We start from the raw sequence: 20,188 nt of genomic DNA, 5'->3' as shown, positions 1-20,188 counted from the left end.
TTCCTTCCTTCCTTCCTTCCTTCCTTCCTTCCTTCCTTCCTTCTTTCTTTTGGCATCCTTAGTAAATTATTTCTTTTCTTTCCATTCTTTCTTTTCTTTTCTTTCTTTCTTTGACGGAGTTTCACTCTGCTGCCCCGGCCAGGTTGGAGTGCAGTAGTGTGATCTCTGCTCACTGCAACCTTTGCCTCCCAGGCTCAGGTGATTCTCCTGCTTCAGCCTCCTGAGTAGCTGGGATTATAGGCGCCCACTAACATGCCCTGCTAATTTTTTTTTTTTTGAGACAGAGTTTCACTCTTGTTGCCCAGGCTGGAGTGCAATGGCACAATCTTGGCTCAACACAACTTCCAACTCCCGGGTTCAAGTGATTCTCTTGCCTCAGCCTCCCGAGTAGCTGGGATTACAGGCATGCACCACCACGCCCAGCTAATTTTGTATTTTTAGTAGAGACGGGGTTTCTCCATATTGGTGAGGCTGGTCTCGAACTCCTGACCACAGGTGATCCGCCCACCGCGGCCTCCCAAAGTACTGGGATTACAGGCGTGAGCCACTGCGCCTGGCTCTGTTTTTAGAAGGGGCGGGGTTTCACTATGTTGGCCAGGCTGGTTTCGAACTCCTGTCCTCAAATTATCTGCCTGCCTTGGCCTTCCAGAGTGCTGGCATTACAGGTGTGAGCCAGGCACCTGGCCCCAGGTGCTTGAATAGCTGAGGCAGCTGTGGCATCGAGCCCTTGCCTCCCAGGGATGGTGCTTTGCTCTCCTAGTCACAGCTGTCAGGAGCTGGTGGTCAGAACCCATGCTCCCATGGGAGCTGCTCTTCTGCCCTCCTTCTATCTTAAAGTTTCCTCCAGGAGTTCCCTCAGTTCTCTTGGGGGGGTGTGTTGATGGGGTTACCGGGGATGCATGGGAGAAGGCCTGCTTCGTGCCTCCAGGAGGAACTGCTTGTTGCTCTCTGGGTCCTCTCAGGCCCCTACTGCATGGAGGATGTGGAGACCGCAGGTAAAGGGGACTGAAAGGCTGGTACATTTGGGGTTTATATTGTAGGATGGGTGATGGGGCATGGAAGGATCTCAGTGGGGGAGACTCTATCAGATCTTTTAGCAAGGTCGTTTGGGTGGCAGTTTGGGCAAGGTTGGGCCATCCGGAGGCTGTAGATGGAATTGGTCAAGTTGTGACCCTGGGGCATGTGTGGTTGAGTTGCAGTGTGTCGGAGGATCTTTGGGATCCTAATATCAGTTTATCATGCCGCATTTCAGGAACCCCACCTTAACATATTCTGTCCTGGCTCCCTCTTCTTTCAAGGCAGATTCTGGGTTTTTGTTTTGTGTTTGAGATGGAGTCTCACTCTGTCATCCAGGCTGAAGTACAGTGGTGCAATCTCAGCCCACTGCAACCACTGCCTCCTGATTTCAGGCAATTCTTGTGCTTCAGCCTCCCGAGTAGTTGGAATTACAGGCGTGCGCCACCATGCCCAGCTTATTTTTGTGTTTTTAGTAGAGATGGGGTTTCACCATGTTGGCCAGGCTGGTCTCAAACTCCTGACCTCAGGTGATCCACCCCCCCCCGCAACCGCCCCACTGCCCTTGGCCTCCCAAAGTGCTGGAATTACAGGCGTGAGCCACTGTGCCCAGCCCAGGTTCTGTTTTCAGGCAGTTTTCTTTCCTGGAGGCAGTACAGCAGAGGCCAGGAGGTTGAGCACCATGGTGCATGTCCTCAGAGGGGCATCAGCAGATTCCGTCTTGACCTTTGTTATTTTTCCACTGGACACTTGACAATAGACAACATTTTGAAGAGGAGGGGGTCTCCCACAACTTGCCTGCTGTGTCAATCCAGGCTGTGGGCTCAGACAGACAAGACTGATTGTACTGAAGGAGTGACTTTTGTCCAGACACATTCAAAGATCTTATTGGCCTTAGAAGAGTCCTTCTTGTCTCCACACTGTGCTAGGAACTTCAAGGCCATCAGCCCAAATACAGAACATGTTATTGGTGGGGAAGCAAGGAGCCTTTCTGAAGCGTCATTTTTTCCCATTTCTGTTTCTCCTCTCCCTTGGTTCTGTAAAATCAGTGAATGCAGAAGCAGGGTAGAGATGATCCTTGCTCTGCCCCAGCCTCCTGACCAGGGTGTAGGTCTTTAGCAGAAAGGCTTTGGGAGAAATCCAACTCCCAAGCCCCGCTTGCATCTAAGCCTGCTTTGCAGTGTTAGGTGTGTGTTGCTATGGGCAGTGCACCAACATTAAATAACTGAAGGGGTTGGCTAGCAGTCTGTAAAGTGGAAAATGTGTGTGTGGCTTTAGGTGGTCTAAAAGTCGTATTTTCCTTGGTTGTCTTGGTAAAGTCATTTATTTATACCAAAGAGCAGAATGTTGGGAGGTTAAAAAAAAAAAAGAACTGGAGGAGAGGTCTTTCTGAATGAATGGATAGAAGAAATGGCATAACTTACAAATGTACAAGGCATTTCTGTCGTTCTCCCTGTATGTATTCAGGTGTGTATTTAGGAATCCATTGCTCTAAAAGAAGACTATAGTGTGGAACATGATCTTGCAGCGAGTATTACACTGCGAGAAATTTTTAGCACTTACTACATGCCGGGTGGACTACATGAGCCGGCTAAGGTCTAAGCGCTTCACACGCGTTACTCCAGTAGTCCTCACTGAAGTAGGTACTGTGATTACTCAGTGTTCCTTGGAGGTTAAGAGACGTGCCTAAGGCCACTTAACCAGTACCAGGCGCTATGGAGCTGGGTGGAAACTCAGAATGAGCTCTAGAGCAATTACGTGGCGCTTGCCTTGGGGAAGAAACAAGTGACATGTTTACTTATTTATGCAGGTGAATTTGTAACATGTACTCTTGCACCTGGACTTGGAATGCCTGGTGCATAATGAGTCTAATGAATAACATGAATATTAATGACCATAATAATGACTATTAATGAACACTAATGACTAATGAATAAAAAGATTTTCCACTTTTCTGAGGGTCTCCTGAGAGGTACAGTGACATTTGTCCCAGATGCAGTTCTCTGTCGGTTCCTGAATTCTCAGGCTCCCATCAGAATCCCTGGGAGAGAGGTCCTGACATCTCTTTTATGAGCTTCCCAGGAGGTGGTGGTGCAGGCCAGGGGCCACAGTGGGCATTAGGAGCCTCTTCCTCACACGGTGCCTTTGCTAAAGGTGCTTCCTTGGTGGTTCCTGTCTTAGCCCTGCTAGGCAGGCAGAGAGATGGGGGTTGAAGACTCTGGCGTTGGCACCAGACCATCCCAGGTTGGACAGCTGGCCTCTGTGCTTTAGTCCCAGGATTTGTGGGCAGTCGCTGAACTTCTTTGAGCGCTTGTTTACCCATCAATATAAGTGGGAAAAAACAGGCCCCTGTCAGAGGGCTGTCCTGAGGAGCAGTAGATTCTGCATGTAAAACAAACTGGCACTTGATGTTTCCCGCTTAAATACTGGCCTTTATTACTATAAACTCTGCATAGAGGGAGGTCCAATGGCTGTGGGCTTTTCCAGGGTGGACTGATCTGACCGCCTTTGTTTTTCCACCCCTTCAGGACGGTTCACTGGGAAACATCGATGACCTGGCACAGCAGTATGCAGATTATTACAACACCTGTTTCTCCGACGTGTGCGAGAGGATGGAGGAGCTGCGGAAACGGCGGGTTTCTCAGGACCTGGAAGTGGTGAGTGGGGATCCTGGGAATATGCTTCTGTGAGAAGAGCTGCTCCAATTTGGGCTTCTCCTTGGTCCTTGTACCATTGCTAGCGCTTCCTGGGGTATCAATCTGTAGGCTGCTGCACTAGTGTGGGGTAGAAAGTTCAGGTCCCTAAAAGACTGGCCCAGTTCTGCCACAGATATCAAACTGATTGGGTGTTGGCTGGAGCAATAGGATCGAACCTTTTCATTCATTAAAAGAATAGATTTTTATTTTTATTTGTTTACTTAAGGGAAAAGTATGTTTTTACTATTCACCAGTGTACACTACATTTTTTATTGACTCTAAGCCCAAAGGGTGTCTAGGCTAATTTTTTTTTCCACCTTTCGTTCCTTTTTTCTTTTCTTCTCTTTTTCTTTCCTTCTTTTGGAAAGCAACATAAAATTTAAAGGAACAATAAATCACCCGTAGTCTCTCATCTAGCAATAATCACATTGGTGTTTTAGCAGGTATCCTTCCAGTGTTTTTGTGGGCATTTAAAAATCAGCAAAACTAGTCCACCACCAAAGACACTCTTTTTTTTTTTTTTTTTTTTTGAGATGGAGTTTTGCTCTTGTCCCCCAGGCTGGAGTGCAATGGTGTGATCTTGGCTCACCTCAACTTCCACCTCCCGGGTTCAAGTGATTGTCCTGCCTCAGCCTCCCGAGTGGCTGAGATTACAAGCATGTGCCACCAAGCCCAGCTAATTTTGTATTTTTAGGAGAGACGGGGTTTCTCCATGTTGGTCAGGCCGGTCTCGAACTCCCAACCTCAGGTGATCCACCCGCGTTGGCCTCCCAAAGTGTTGGGATTACAGGCGTGAGCTACTGCGCCCAGCCTAAAGACACTCATTAAAAAAAAAAAAAAAAAAAAAAAAAAAAAAAAAATCAGTGAAACAATGCTGTATCTATGTATTTAAAAAAAACTTCTTCCTTTATTACTTAACATTTTATTGTAGTCATATTCCCTGTCCTTGAGACTTCTTTGTCATCACCATCTTTCATGGCTATATTCTCCTCTCAGGTGCATTGAATAAATTTGGCTGTTTGTGAAAACCTTTATGTGTATAATCAGTGGCACATTTGGACTTGTATGTGATAAACAGTAACTAAATAGCATAGGTGCTACATATATAATTTGTATGTATACCAGTAGTTCAAAATTGTATATTTGCTATAAAATATCATAAAAGCGTCTGTATTTCTCAGTTTAAATATCTTACTATTGGATTCACTTTAGTTCCGTGCCTTTCAAATAGTTTTGTTTCATTATGCCAACCTCAGGACCTCCTCAAGAAGTGGGGTTGAGGCAGAAGAAAATGTTCAGCCCTCTGTATCTCCTCATCCAGACCTGTTCCTTTTGAGCCATCTCATATGGTGGGGGCTGCATGGATATGTTTTAAGTAACAGAGTTCCTCTGCCTTTAAAAAAATGTTTGAAAACTCAGCCGGGAGTGGTGGCTCACACCTGTAATCCCGGCACTTTGGGAGGCCGAGTCAGGTGGATCACTTGAGGTCGGGAGTTCGAGACCAGCCTGACCAACATGGAGAAGCCTCGTCTCTACTAAAAAATTATAAAATAAGCCGGGCGTGGTGGCAGATGCCTCTAATCCCAGCTAGTCGGGAGGCTGAGGCAGGAGAATCGTTTGTAACTGGGAGGCGGAGGTGGCGGTGAGCCGAGATCGTGCCATTGTACTACAGCCTGGGCAACAAGAGTGAAACTCTGTCTCAAAAAAAAAGAAAAAAAAAAAAGTTTGAAAACTGCTGATTCAATTGAATCCTGATTTATCTTCCTCCCACCTCCTGTTTATCTACTTAGGGTGAGCACACACACAAAAATAATAATTAAGTAACTAATTTAGAACTAATTAGGAACAGAGAATTCTTTTGTTAATAATTATTTTTATGTTACATACAAGGGTTCTGTGATTCCTCTCATATAAGGGACCCAGCAAGTGGTTGGGTACCACTGCCCTATATTCTGTAAGTGAACATAATCTGTTTCCACGGTAAGACTATGGTGTTCTTATGTACTCTTACTTCTTTTCTTAACCAAGTAAAGATTCCTTGGATCAGGCGTAACATTGTATCATGACTGCCAAATATTAATTGATTCTCTTTTATGTTCACCAATTTAGTAGTGGCAGGGATGGGAGTTAGTTTCAAGTTGACTGAGGCTGAGAAGTGTCATCCAGGGGCTGACAGCCATCACCACGGGAGCCTGACGCCTTGGCCCAGGTGGGCGGCAGCGTTGTCAAGGGCTTCTTTCTTTTAACTTTGTTCCTTGACGTGTGTGAATGCTGGGGTTATTTCCTCCTTTTGAAGAAAGTAACTTTATGTGTCAAAAGACTCCCACACTCTTAAAATTCATTAGGCTTTCCTGTTGGAGCATAGTTAATGAAAAAATACTTTCATTTTGGCAAGATTACCACAGGACAACTTAAATATTGCATAATGCCCTGAATTCTTGAATGTTTCATTTTTTTTTTTTTTTTTTTTTTTGAGGTGGAGTTTCCCTCCTGTTGCCCAGGCTGGAGTGCAGTGGCATGATCTCGGCTCACTGCAACCTCCGCCTCCTGGGTTCAAGTGATTCTTCTGCCTCAGCCTGCTGAGTAGCTGGGATTACAGGCGCCCACCACCATGCCCAGCTAATTTTGTATTTTTTTTTTTTTTTTTTTTTTTAGTAGAGACAGGGTTTCTCCATGTTGGTCAGGCTGGTCTCAAACTCCTGACCTCGGGTGATCTGCCCACGTTGGCCTCCCAAAGTGCTGGGATTACAGGCGTGAGCCACCGCATCCGGCCAGAATGTTGCAATTCTTGCCTCAAATGATAGTCTGGTAGGACTCCGTGGCCTCCTCAGACATTTTACTGTGCTTGAGGAAATGATTGCTGTGAACTGGTGAAGACAGACCACTGACAACACTAAACTGCTCTTCTCAGGATTCTAGCTGGTTAGGAGTTGGGGTTACCATCATCATCCCATGGTGTTTGGGAACTTTGGAAGGCAGCTGCCCATCAGTGGGATAAATAACTGCTTTCTCATTCAAACAGATGGGGCTAATTTGGCGTGCTCTGTTCCAAAACCGCAGAAGACAGTCTGGGGGGAAAAAAACACCGCATGAGCTTAATTAGTTCCCATCAAAGGCGCAAGAATTTGGTGGTGGGTAAAATTGATGGGAGCTGATTCAAGCCAGGCTGGAAGCATGACTGTTCATTCTTTAAATTGTAGTTAGCAAGTAAGACCCCAAATTGGCATATTCAGATTCTCTCTTTCTCTCTCTTTTTTTTTTTTTTTTTTGAGACAGAGTTTTGCTCTTGTTGCCCAGGGTGGAGTGCAATGTCATGGTCTCAGCTCACTGCAACCTCTGCCTCCCCGGTTTAAGCAGTTCTCTTGCCTCATCCTCCCAAGCAGCTGGGATTACAGGTGCCCACTACCATGCCTGGCTAGTTTTTATATTTTTAGTAGAGATAGGGTTTTACCATGTTGGCTAGGGTGGCCTCAAACTCCCAACCTCAGATGATCCACCCGCCTTGGCCTCCCAAAGTGCTGGGATTACAGGCGTGAGTCACTGCGCTCAGCCTTCAGATTCTCTTTCTATGAAATTCCAGACAAGTTGCAGTGGAAAAGGGAAATTCTAAAACTGGCAAGGATCGGGTTTAGGTGCTGGATGTTTCCTGCGTCACTCACACGGCTCCAAAGTCTAGATGTCCATGTTAGATGTGTTTCGAGGCTAGTCATCATTTAGGCTATGGCACAACACTGTTAACCTACTGAAAGTTCCCTCTCACAGTGCTTAATAGTTTTGACTCCTGATGGGAACTCATTTCCTTGAAAAGCTGTGACTTCCAGTCTGTCATGTTCCCTTTTATTGCATCAGAATTTTACATATATTTCTAATCTTTCAATTCTGCCTTCAGACAAGTAAACAATATGCCTTCCCTCCTGGCTGCTTGGTTGGCACAACTTCAGGTCTGAGGACCTGCAGCTTAGTAATTTTTTTCTTTATTTTTCTCTTTCTCTCTCTTTCTTTCTTTCTTTTTTGAGATGGAGTTTCGCTTTTGTTGCCCAGGCTGGTGTGCATTGGCGCAATCTCAGCTCACTGCAACTTTTACGCCTCCTGGATTCAAGTGATTCTCTTGCATTAGCCTCCCAAATAGCTGGAATTACAGGTGTGTGCCACCACTCTCCGGCTAATTTTTTGTGTTTAGTAGAGTCGGGGTTTCACCATGTTGGTCAGGCTGGTCTCAAACTCCTGATCTCAGGTGATCTACCCGCCTCAGCCTCCCAAAGAGCTGGGATTATAGGCATGAGCCACTGCGACTGGCCAGTTTCTTTCTGTTTGTCAGCAGCCCTGTCAAAGCTGAATGCGAGATGGCTTTGAGACGAAATAATCTGTTAAAAGCAGAAGAGGAAATACGCAGTAACATATTAGAAGCCTCAAACATTTTATAGGGAAAAAGTGGCATTAGATTTGTTGTGTCTGCTCTAGAAAAAGTCATTTTAGAAGACAGCCTTGAGGACGGAGAATTTTGGGTGATGGGTTGAATTGGTTTATGGCTTTGTTTCATTTTAAATCTTCTGGGTGAATTTTGGAGATTGAAGAAATAGTCTACAGATAGAATACTTAGATATTTGTGTTTGGCTTTAAAAAGTCAAAAAATGCATTGTCCTTAAGAGCTAATTATGTATCAACTGGAGAACAAACAAAACAAAAGGACACTCAGCCCACAGAGTTGCTTGACTTAACCCTGAAAAATAAAAGGTTTTGATAATTATGTTAGTAATTAACTTTCTGGACTGGATGTCAAGCTCTTTCTCTAGGACTTAATCACCCGGATCCTGACTGGAATAATGCATTTGATAAAGTGTCTTTGGGGCCAGTTAGTTTGGTGAAGACAACAGAGAGTACAGATGGGTAAAAATTCAACAATATAAACAGAGATTATGACTCACATTTATAACTATGGTGAGAGTTTTTATTTAGCACCAAATGGGCCCTTCAGGAATGGTGTGTTTGGACCATAGCCTTTCCCTCTGCTGGGGATTGGGACATTAGTGCTTGTGAACAGCAGGGAAGTTGCCCATATCTCTCTACATTTGGTACAATCCCTGGGCACCATGTGTTTTTTTGGCTGGGAGAAGCTGCAATCAGAAATGCTAGTAGCTTTCCAAGTCCATAATGGCCCAACCCGAATGATGCTAAGTCTGACATCTGTCAAAGTGACACTGTGGTCAGGAAAGGAACACATTCAAGGTGGCCTCTTATTACTGGCAGTATCAGCTTCCTCAGCATCTTTGAGGTGGGATCTGTGTGGGTATTGGCAGAAAACAAGTTTGTGCAGTTGTTGATGTGGCACGGAGCTGACAGAGAAGTCCCTATCCCCAGCAGCATTCTGTTGATGATGACATACTCATCAGCAGCTGAAGCCTGGCCCAGCTTCTGTGCCAATTTGTTGTCATGACTGTATGAATACAAGGAAAAGGGAGCCCAGGTGGAGATGCACTGAGGTCTTTAAGGACCGGGAATGTCAATAAAAATATTGCATATTATAACTGTGAAAGGTCATAGCAGGACCATTGCTGGACAGGTGCAGTGGCTCACACCTGTAATCCCAGCACTGTGGGAGGCCAAGGCGGGCAGATCACTTGAGGTCAGGAGTTCAAGACCAACCTGGCTAACATGGTGAAACCCCATCTCTACCAAAAATACAAAATTAGCCAGATCTGGTGGTGTGCACCTATAATCCCAGCTACTTGGGAGGCTGAGAAAGGAGCATCACTTGAACCTGGAAGGCGAGGTTGCAGTGAGTCGAGATCGTGCAGTGGCACTTTACTCCAGCCTGGGTGCCAGAGCGAGACTTCATCTCCAAAAAAAAAAAAAAAGAGAGAACCATTGTTAATGGTGTAGGAATGACTTATCATTTCTTGCAATTTCAATAACTTAAACCTTCCAAATATAGTTCTGGATTAAGACAGAGGCAGTAAGAGTAGTGTCCATTGTGACCAGTGCTAATTGTCAGAGCCTCCTTTGACTGTACCACCCCCTCTCCAAGCTGGAGCAAGAGCTCTTACCCGGGCTTGTTGCAGTAAGCAACAGGGTGTAAGAAACATTGATGGGAAGAGGCTGAGGGAGTCACAGACTTGGTGCAAATTCTGGCTCTTTTACTTACCTGGCAAGTGGGGTGACCTCTCCTGGCCTCAGTTTCCCAATTTATAAAATGAGAGTAAAGTATCTCAAAGTTATTAGAGGCTTAAATGAAAAAAATTGCTGTCCTCATAAGTGACTGTAACTGTTGATTTCTTTCTGTTCCTTTCTATTCCGAGTTGAAAAATCCCTGCAGTAATGCTGAAGAGTGTCCACTACTTGTACTTCACTAATACTTATTCAAGTGAGTGCAGGGATTTTTTTATAGCTTTTTATGTTGGAAATGTGAACATCTATAAAGATCATAATATCGTGAACGTCCTGTGCCTGTTTCCCGGCATCCACAGCTGGCAGCATCCTGCTATTGTTTCATCTTCACACCCCACTCACACTTCATGATTACTATGTTTTTTAAAAGTTTGTTTTGGCCTGGCATGGTGGCTCGTGTCTGTAATCCCAGCACTTTGGGAGGCTGAGGCACATGGATCACCTGAGGTCAGGAGTTTGAAACCAGCTTGTCCAACATGGTGAAACCCTGTCTCTACTAAAAATACAAAAAAAAATTTAGCCAGGTGTGGTGGCGGGCACCTGTAGTCCCAGCTACTCGGGAGGCTGAAGCAGGAGAATCGCTTGAACACTGGAGGTGGAGGTTGCAATGAGCCGAGATCGCACCACTGCACTCCAGCCTGGGTGACAGAGTGAGACTCCGTCTCAAAAAAAAAAAAATTTGTTTTGAGGTATAACTTATATACATCTAAACGCACAAATGTCAGTTGTGTAACTTCATCAAGTAAATGTACCCACGTCACCCACAGCCCAGCATGACAGAGAACACATTCAGCACCTGCAGAGTTGCTTCCTGCCCCTTCCAGTGGGTCCTGCCTGGTTTGAGGGCAGGGATTTTTGTGGGTCTGTTTTGGTCACTACTGTACCCTTGCGTAGAGAACAGTGCATGGCACATAATAGGTGCCCAGTAAGTATTTGTTGAATTCATTCATGTGTGTAAATATTTAACTGAGCATTTAAATATATTTGAAATATTTAATGAGCATTGAGTCTGTTATGTGGGATTTTGCCTTTCCAGAATCACAGACAAAATATGTATTCCCTGCCCACAAAGAGGCCACAGTTAGTAGGGGTGTGGGGCAAGTAACTACTCTTACCGTGCTGTGCAGGAGTACAGAAGAGGGTCCCTGACGACTCCTTAGAGGAAGTGATAACCCAGGCTTCCCAATCAGAAGGCACAGGGAAGACTGACCTGGTTGAGGGAGGTGTGGACTGTGGGGAGTAATTTCAGAGAGAGGCCACAGTTTCATCCAAGGCCAAAAATGGAGGGAGGGGTAAATGTGGCTAGAAACTATGGTATAAATGATGTGAGGGAAAAACAGAGGCAGGCTGTTCTTTCACAGGTCCTTGGATTATTAATGACATAAAAGATAAAGTAGAATATTCCGATTCATTGCTATTCACAGGGCGAAACAGAATAAATTGCCATTTTGCAATCGTTGACCGCTGGGCCAAGGTGAATTTGTTCTTGGTTTGCATGTAGCTTCACGCAGACATGTGCACATAGTCCGGTCTTGTGGGTTTTTGTTTGGTTTCATTGACTGCTCTTCTTTTGTTATTTGCTACAGACAGCAAAGCATGTGGGAAACAGGTTTCCTGTTGTACATTTGAGCTTCCTGGATATTCAAGAAAATATTCAGGAAAGTGAGATTCTGCCCAGCTCAGTCTACAAGGTCACCATTGTTTTTAAGGAACACAGGTCTGCCCCCAGAGTATAGAAACACAGAAGACTTATGTCGTCCCTGAATTCTTATTCTCATCCCCATAGGATAAGAATGAGAACTGTGCCGCATACTATCCTGAGTTATCCTGCTGAAGCCCCGTTGTTTCTCTAAATGGCATTTGTTTTTGTTCTGTTTCCTTTTGTCTTTGCTTACATTATTTGCTAGCTTTGGGCTACAGTTGATTTGAAGATTGTGATCAGTATCTGTGGGCATTAGATGGTGAGTCTGAACTCCATTCTGCTGTGGGATTCACACACTTGATGTCAAATACACTGAGGCATTATATCTTAAGCCAGATGGTAATACAGTTCTGTGCTCTGGCCTCTCTCAGACAAAGTCACATTTGTAATCAAATGCCCCATTCCAATTTAGTCAGCATTTTTTGCACATGGCACTATGTGAACATGGACATCAACAGAGCTCTTGGTGCCAGATTTGATCTTGGCATTCTATACCTTTGGTAATTAAAAAGGTTTTTTTATTAACCCTGCAGTCAGTTAAGGTGTTTCCAGCCTTACACTTAGGCACTAGACACCTTTGCAGACTGTTTGTGCACTTATGGAAACCACCGGCTTGGCTGTGTTGTGCATGACAGTCTAAGTGTAAAAAGGGCTTCAGGTTTTTCAAATGTGCATCAACAATTTCAGCTTTTTTTTTTTTTTTTTTTTTGAGTTTCATTCTTGTCTGCCAGGCTGGTGTTCAGTGGCGTGATCTCGGCTCACTAGAACCTCCACCTCCTGGGTTCAAGTGATTCTCCTGTCTCAGTCTCCCAAGTAGTTGGGATTACAGGTGCCCGCCACCAAACCCGGCTAATTTTTGTATTTTTAGTAGAGATGAGGTTTCACTATGTTGGCTAGGCTGGTCTCGAACTCCTGACCTCAGGTGAGCCACCCGCCTCAGCCTCCCAAAGTGCTAGGATTACAGAATTTCAGCTTCTTTTTCTCTTCTTCCTGAACATTTATAAATGGTTTTTTGTTAGCTTGCTTTAATAAAAAGTAGTACCCCCGAGGGATTAAACACCAAACTAGCATACTACTTAAATACTAGTACTTGCCAAAAAGGAAAAAGTCTGAGCTTTGTTGTTTCCATTTGCATACAACAGATAGCATTCCGAAATGTTAAGGAAATTGACACTAACTGGGGAGAAGAGTTAGGAACTCAGGTAAAAGTGGCCACTTTGATGGCAGAACCTAGCAGGTAGCCAGGGCTTGGCCAGGGCTTGGGAGGGAAAGGAGCATCCCTGTTTTTGGAGTCAGGACCATTCAGGGGGTGTATGAGGCCCAGGCCAGGTGCCTTTTTGGAACCTGGAATATTAAAACCAGGATGCCAAAATTGTAGTGCGATCTCAGTCTTTACATTTAACAATTATATACATTTTTAATTATGGAAGATTACAGTGTATTTAGGCTAATCAGAAGCTAATTATAGGCTATTTAAAAATGTTAATTTGTAGCACACTAGAGGCAGTATGATCTTGAAGTGAGACAAAATGTAAAGGAGTGCAGTGAATGTTTGCTTATTTCCAGGCCCTCAGAGTGGGTTTCTGTAGCTGTATCTATGTCATTTAGCGATGATGTCAACAGTCTACATTTGAGACGGTAGGAGATGACTGAGTGGTCCAAGCCAAGTGGCCCACCTATTCTGTAGAACCCTGCGTGGGGCCTGAGGCAGGTTGGCATCTGGAATGGAATTAGGCAGACACCTGCAGGGCCCAGCCTGGAAGTCAGCTGAGGCAGGGCCCCGAGCCTATGCTGGTGTTGTCACACACCACACCTGACGTTGTCCTCCTGACGCGCAGTCATATTTTAGACTGATCTCTCACCACAGCTCCTGTGCACCGAAATGACTAACAGTAGAAAGAACTGAGCTCTGGGCTGGGCATGGTGGCTCATGCCTGTAATCCCAGCACTTTGGGAGGCAGAGGCAGATGGATCCTTTGAGCCTAGGAGTTTGAGACCAGCCTGGGTAACATGGCAAAACCCTGTCTCTACAAAAAAATACAAAAATAAACAGGGCGTGGTGGCACACACCTGTTGTCTCAGCCACTGGGAAGGCTGAAGTGGGAGGATCACTTAAACCCAGGAAGTTAAGGCCACAATGAGCCATGATAGTGCCACTACACTGCAGCCTGGGTGACAGAGTGAGACTTTGTCTGGGGGAAAAAAAGAATTAAGCTCTGAGCTCTGGATCACCATGTATATCAGTGGGAGGTTTCTCTCGCTCCCTCTCATTGGAAGGCCATTGCCCCCATTCCAGCAGTATGTTTGCATTTGGGATCGTCTTTTCTTTAGGTTTGGAAGTTTTAAGAATTTTAAGTTGAAGAAAACAAGATGGTAAAATGTTGAGCAAATTTGTTTGGTGCTGGCCAGGCATGGTGGCTCATGACTGTAATCCCAGCACTTTGGGAGGCCAAGGCTGGTAGATCGCTTGAGCTTAGGAGTTTGAGAATGGCCTGGGCAACATGGTGAAATCCCACCTCTACCAAAAACACCCAAGAAACCAAAACCAGCTGGGAATGGTGGTGCATGCCTGTAGTCACAGCTACTTCGGAGGTTAAGGTGGGAGGATGGCTTGAGCTTAGGAGGCAGAGGTTGCAGTGAGCCGAGATTGCACCACTGCAATTCAACCTGGGCAACAGAGTGAGACCCTGTCTCAAAAAAAAAAAAAAAAAAAAAAAAAATTGATGCGGTCACATCAGTTATCCTGACTATTCAACTATTCACTATCAGGAAGGACACAAACTCGCTCATGGGGTAACTTTGGAAAATACATCTCAATATACCCCAGAGCACAGCTCATGCCTTTCCTTTAGTGTTTCACTGCACTTCTCAAAAAAGAAAATTAGGTTGTTGCTTTTTTTTCTCCCTTGATAGGTCAATCTGTGTATTAGAAATGGAGACTTAATTTACCACCTCTAGAATGGTATTAAGAATCTAGGTTCAGGAGTAAGCCACTGCTCCTGTCTCTGGCCATTCTGAGACCTGCACATAAGTAATTTATGTATAAGGGATAGTTTGAGAGACTGGAGCAATTATTTAGAATATGAAGATGTTCTAAATTTGTGCTACAGCAATGCCCTCCATCTCATGGGCCCCAGCAGAAGCTGATGAAACTTAATCAAAAATAAATCAAGAGCAAGTCCAAACCAAATTGGAAGCACATCATGAATATTCGTGAACATCTGGATGTGTGTGTGGGGAGTGTATGTTATTTTTTTAATGTGTGCAACAGCAGAGACATGATGTCTTAACAAAGATGCCAAAAGGAAGACAGATTTTCATCTGTGATTTCAAAGGGTATCTTTGTTTGTATGTGTATGTCCTTTCTCCTTAGGGTGTGGGTTTCTTTTCTCCAAGATATTCCTTTGATCTCTCATCTTTTGGAATCTGTTTGGGTATTTTATCTGAATTCTTCATTGGAGTCAGTCACTTGATTCATGAAGATTAAACATTTCCTTCTAAAGGAGAATTTTAACTTAAGGAAAGTTTTGCTATTTAATATTTTTTATGAATCTTTTCAATGCCAGTGATGTGATAATTATCAATTAAGCAATTCTGCATCATTGATCATCAGTTTCACTTCACACATCTAAACCTCAGGGTACTTTATCTGCCTTGCTACCTAAAGTACTGCCAAGAACTAAAGAGGAAAAAACAAAGTATGGGAAGGCGGTAATAACAACCATGCTGATAATTATCACAAAAATGACTTTGTTTGTTTGTTTTTTTGTTTAAGAGTCTTGCTCTGTCACCCAGGCTGGAGTGCAGTGGTGCGATCTCAGCTCACTGCAACCTCTGCCTCCTGGGTTTAAGCGATTCTCCTGCCTCAGCCTCCCAAGTAGCTAGGATTACAGGCGTGTGTCACCATGCCCGACTTTTTTTGTATTTTTAGTAGAGACAGGGTTTTGTCATTTTGGCCAGGCTGGTCTCAAACATCTGACCTCAAATGATCCACCTGCCTTGGCCTCCCAAAGCGCTGGGATTACAGGGATGAGCACCGTGGCCAGCCAAAAATGACTTTTTTTTTTTTTGAGACAGAGTCTCGCTCTGTCACCCAGGCTGGAATGCAGTGGCACGATCTTGGCTCACCGCAAGCTCTGCCTCCTGGGTTCACACCATTCCCCTGCCTCCAGAGTAGCTGGGACTACAGGCACCGCCACCATGCCTGGCTAATTTTTTCTATTTTTTAGTAGAGATGGGGTTTCACCGTGTTAGCCAGGATGGTCTAGATCTCCTGACTTCGTGATCTGCCCGTCTCGGCCTCCCAAAATGCTGGGATTACAGATGTGAGCGACCGCACCCGGCCCAAAAATGACATTTTTAAAAGCACATTAGAGTTGATGAGACATCTACATCTATTATCCTGTTTAGTTGTTGTAATAACCGTGTGAGGTGGATATTAGTTATCTGATGATTAGGTTGGGCAGAGGCAGAAACCAGTTCTCTGAAAGTACCACCTGGTGGGGAAGACCCAGGCTGCGCCACCCACCAGCCTGGACCCCGCTGAGGTGTGGGGAAGACCCAGGCTGCGCCACACTCCAGCCTGGACCCCGCTGAGGTGTGGGGAAGACCCAGGCTGCGCCACACTCCAGCCTGGACCCCACTGAGAGGTGCCACAATTCCAAGACTGACCGATGGGGAAGACGATGCCCTCTGTCCAGTTGTTGTCTAGGCTGAATAAGATAACGTTCGTATATGTAGCACTTGGCGTAGTTCCTGGGTACATGCTAGAGCTCAATGAATACTTATCATAGATATTATTATTTATAGTAGAGATATTCATTATAAAGTTAGCACTTGTTAAAAGTTGAACAGCTAGTAAGTATCAGAGATGAGATTTAAAACCAGGAGGCCAATGCCCAATCTTCCCCGGCCACTCCCTAACTTTGCATTTTCTTCTCTAGAGTCTCCTGAGAGCCTTCTGGAAGAATCAGTTTGTGTTGACTTGATTTACAGATTAGTTTATGTCCTTGAGTAATATAATGTCAAAATGCAATATTATAACGCATGATATAATATAGAATATTAATATAAGAATATATATATATATTTTAAGAGATGGGGTCTCACTATTTTGCCTGGTCTGGCCTCAAACTCTTGGCCTTAAGCGATCCTCCTACCTAGGCCTCCCAAAGTGCTGGGATTACAGGCATGAGCCACTGTGCCCAGCCAAAAGTAATTTTTGCTATACAATTATAACATACATTCATTGTAAAAAAATTGAATAAAAATTCCAAAGTAGAATTGTAACGTCTCTTAATACCCAGTTCCCAAAGATAACAATTGTTAACAGCTGGGTTTTTGTTTTGTTTTGAGACAGTTTTGCTCTTGTTGCCTAGGCTGGAGTGCAATGGCTCAATCTCAGCTCACCGCAACCTCTTCCTCTCGGGTGCAAGTGATTCTCCCTGCCTCAGCCTCCTAAGTAGCTGGGATGCCAGGTGCCTGCCACCATGCCTGGCTGATTTTTGTATTTTTAGTAGAGATGGGTCTTTGCTATGTTGGCCAGGCCGGTCTTGAACTCCTGACCACAGGTGATCCACCCGCCTCGACCTCCCAAAGTGCTGGGATTACAGGCGTGAGCCACCGCAGCCCGTCTTCCCATAGTGTTTTTTAAAATGAGTTTTTTAATTGGGATATAATTCATATACCATAATTTTCACCCTTTTAAGTGTACAATTCAGTGATTTTTAGTACCTTTATTCCTAATTCCAAAATTCCATAGTACTTTGAATGCTGTTACACCTTTCTATAGTGAGTATGTTGTCCATTACTGTATCTCTATGGCCAGAACAATCCCCTGAATATAGTAGAGGAGGAATAAATTTTTGTGGGATGAATGAATGAAAATACCTATGCATTCTGGAGATATTTGCATTCCTAGACTCATAAAGTGAGGCTTTCTTATTACACTCTTGGGTTTTAAAAATAAGCACAAATATTTAATAAGAAAAATCTTTTAAGCAAGAAAGTTTTGAAAGTATAATTCTGGAAAAGAAATGCCTTTATTACAGAATGAACCTGCTGGCTAATAAAAACATAAAATATGTTAACAAGTTCAGACTTCTAATTAGAGGAGGAAAGGCTCCCAATTAAAGTGTATTTGATAACACAAAAGTCTTTCATGCTGTAAAGTTTGCTTATGTAAACCTATTTTTAAAATATGGTTCTAAGGGATAGGCTGTTGTCTTAAAATGGGTATACAAATGTAAACGTCCAGGATCCACTGAGGATAAACTACATAAAAACCAGTACAATAGAAAAAAAAAATGTGCTTGACACTTCACTCCTTTCTAAACTGACTTACCACCCACCCCCAGCCCATCCCTGCTCCGCCCCAACCCCTACCACCTGCCCCACCCCCAGCCCAGCACCACCAGCCTCCCACACCCTCACCCCTGTCCCAGTTCCATCCCAGCCTTATCATACCCTCATCCCAACCCCAGCCCCACTCCCACCACCCACTCCCCCCAAGCCCAGCCCCCTGCCCCAGCCCCACCATTCTCCTCTCCCAGCCCATGCCCCACCCCAGCCTCACCCTCATCCCAGTCCCCAGTCCCCCTCCAACACCCCACCCCAGCCCCAGCCCAGGCTATGGTTGCTGGTACCTTCTACCCAGTTGGCCTTTCTGTTCATCTGATAGGGAACTGTCCAAGACAGCAGCAACTTTTGTGTTTTTGTTTAACACAGCTGAGTGTATTGTGTAGTGGCAAGGAGCTGCAGAATAGCAGAGAGGAAAAAATAATAATGCAGTGTTGGAAGCGGAGTGGAACCAAGCTAGCTCATCACAGTCTAGGAAGAGATTGTTGATTCTGCTCGCAGAGCGGCTTGACTGAAAGCTAGAACTTACTGTTCAAACCGGCGGTGCTCCTGCCTTCTGCCTCTTGCCTCGGCTTCCCTCTTCCATTTCCTCTTCCTACTCCACACCCTGGACATGAGGTGATTCTGTGCCTTTCTTAGGCCTGACTGTCTCCCAGCTCTGCCCACCCAGGCATCCCCTCCTGCCTGTGATCACCTCTGTGTGCATGTATGTGTGTGCCAGTGAGAATATTAGCAAATGATAGTTGCCAGGAGAAGTGGAAAAGAGAGAGAAGGAGAGCAGGAAGAAAGGAGAATAGAAAGCTCCCCTCCGACCCTTGTCCCTTCTTCCTTCCCTCCTTGACTAGGGGGGTTTTGTTGAAAGGCACAGAAGAAAACAGAAAGTTCTGCCCTGTTCCCACTGCATTCTACTCCAGGCTCAGGTTAGCAGGGCTGAGAATGAAGATACCAAGGAAATACCCTGGCAGCCTGCTCCTTCTCCCTTTCCATCTGTTCCTCTGCACAGCCCTACCTCACTCCTGCGAGCCTTCTTCCTTGCTACCTCTGGCCTTTGTTCCCTCCTCATATTGCCTGGCTCTCCATCCACCTAGAGCCCATCCTCACTCTTGGGTCCTCACCGCCTCTACCACCCAGATGAAAATGGCCACTAGTAACGACTCTAGGCTGAGGCCGCGTGCACTCACTCTTTCCCTCTGTGGAGGGGATTCATCTTAGAAACCCCAGCTGGACCCCGACTCCATTTTCCCATAGAAGCTTGTTATGCCTGGCGGGTAAGTTCTGTCCTTCTGTATCCCAGCACATCATGAGAAAAGCTGCACTTACTGGTTTGACCTAGGAATGTGTCTTCTTTTGCTAACTTTAAAGTGCAATTTGTTACTTAGAAAAAAAAATCAGAAATCGACAATGTAATCTTTGGACTCCAATTCTTGTGCTGGAAGTGGCCTCCATGGTAAAAGAAAACTTAGAGACATTTTCTGCAGGCAGAGATGTGCCCTGTGCCTATGCCACACTGATTTCAGAATTGGGCAGGGCAGGGCTGTAGAACAGGTCAGATGGGCATTCTTCTCGTTGCTGGGTGCCAGTCACCTGCCCTGACCCCAGGAGATGACAATTTTGAACACAAGCCAGCATTTTAGTCAGATTTGAGTTTATTCAGCAATCTGCTTGTTTTTGTTTTTGCTTGTTTGTTTTGGCTGGTCACAGGAATCTCAAAGAATACCTCTGAAGGACTTCATTTGGGGGCCCAGTGTGAACATTGCTGATACGAGTGAAATCTATTTCTGAGCTGCAAGAGATAAAAAAAAAAAAAAAAAAAGTCATAGATAAAAGCAGTTGGCATATGTTTAATGTTATTTTAATCTGTTGCATTATGTGAAATAGCGTTACAGTTTGCATACAGATTCCTAACTGCCAGTGTTCAAACTTAGAACAGTGTCCTCTCCATCAGCACCCAGCAGAAAAGGCAGCCAACATATGCCTATCACCTTCTACAACAGCTTGTGGAGGATCATGGAGCGTAGATGCAGAATGCTGGGCTTGGGGATCCAGGTAAGCAAGACAGGGTCTGGCCCCAAGAGACGGGTGAAGCAAAGTGCCAAGTACAGGGATGACAGTGAAGGCAGGGAGGAGCAGAGAGAATCAGGTGCTCCAAGGGAGGAGCAGAGAGAATCAGGCGCTCCAAGGGAGGAGCAGAGAGAATCAGGTGCTCTAAGGGAGGAGCAGAGAGAATCAGGCGCTCCAAGGGAGGAGCAGAGAG

General features: G+C 45.0%; 1 protein-coding gene across 3 annotated transcripts in view; it reads left to right on the top strand.

Moving 5' to 3' along the window:
* LOC116463120 (SAM and SH3 domain-containing protein 1) overlaps positions 1–20,188 on the top strand; it is a 208,575-nt gene that overhangs the window by 46,790 nt on the left and 141,597 nt on the right. For all 3 annotated transcript variants that reach the window (XM_032146081.2, XM_032146083.2, XM_032146080.2), the window contains exon 2: positions 3,543–3,671. In XM_032146081.2, coding sequence (XP_032001972.1) covers positions 3,543–3,671 — 129 coding nt within the window. The remainder of the gene's footprint in view (positions 1–3,542; positions 3,672–20,188) is intronic.

This window comes from Hylobates moloch, unplaced genomic scaffold (genome assembly GCF_009828535.3).
Source record: "Hylobates moloch isolate HMO894 unplaced genomic scaffold, HMol_V3 SCAFFOLD_26, whole genome shotgun sequence".
NCBI classification, from domain to species: Eukaryota; Metazoa; Chordata; class Mammalia; order Primates; family Hylobatidae; genus Hylobates; species Hylobates moloch.
This window is presented reverse-complemented; position numbering and strand designations above follow the sequence as displayed.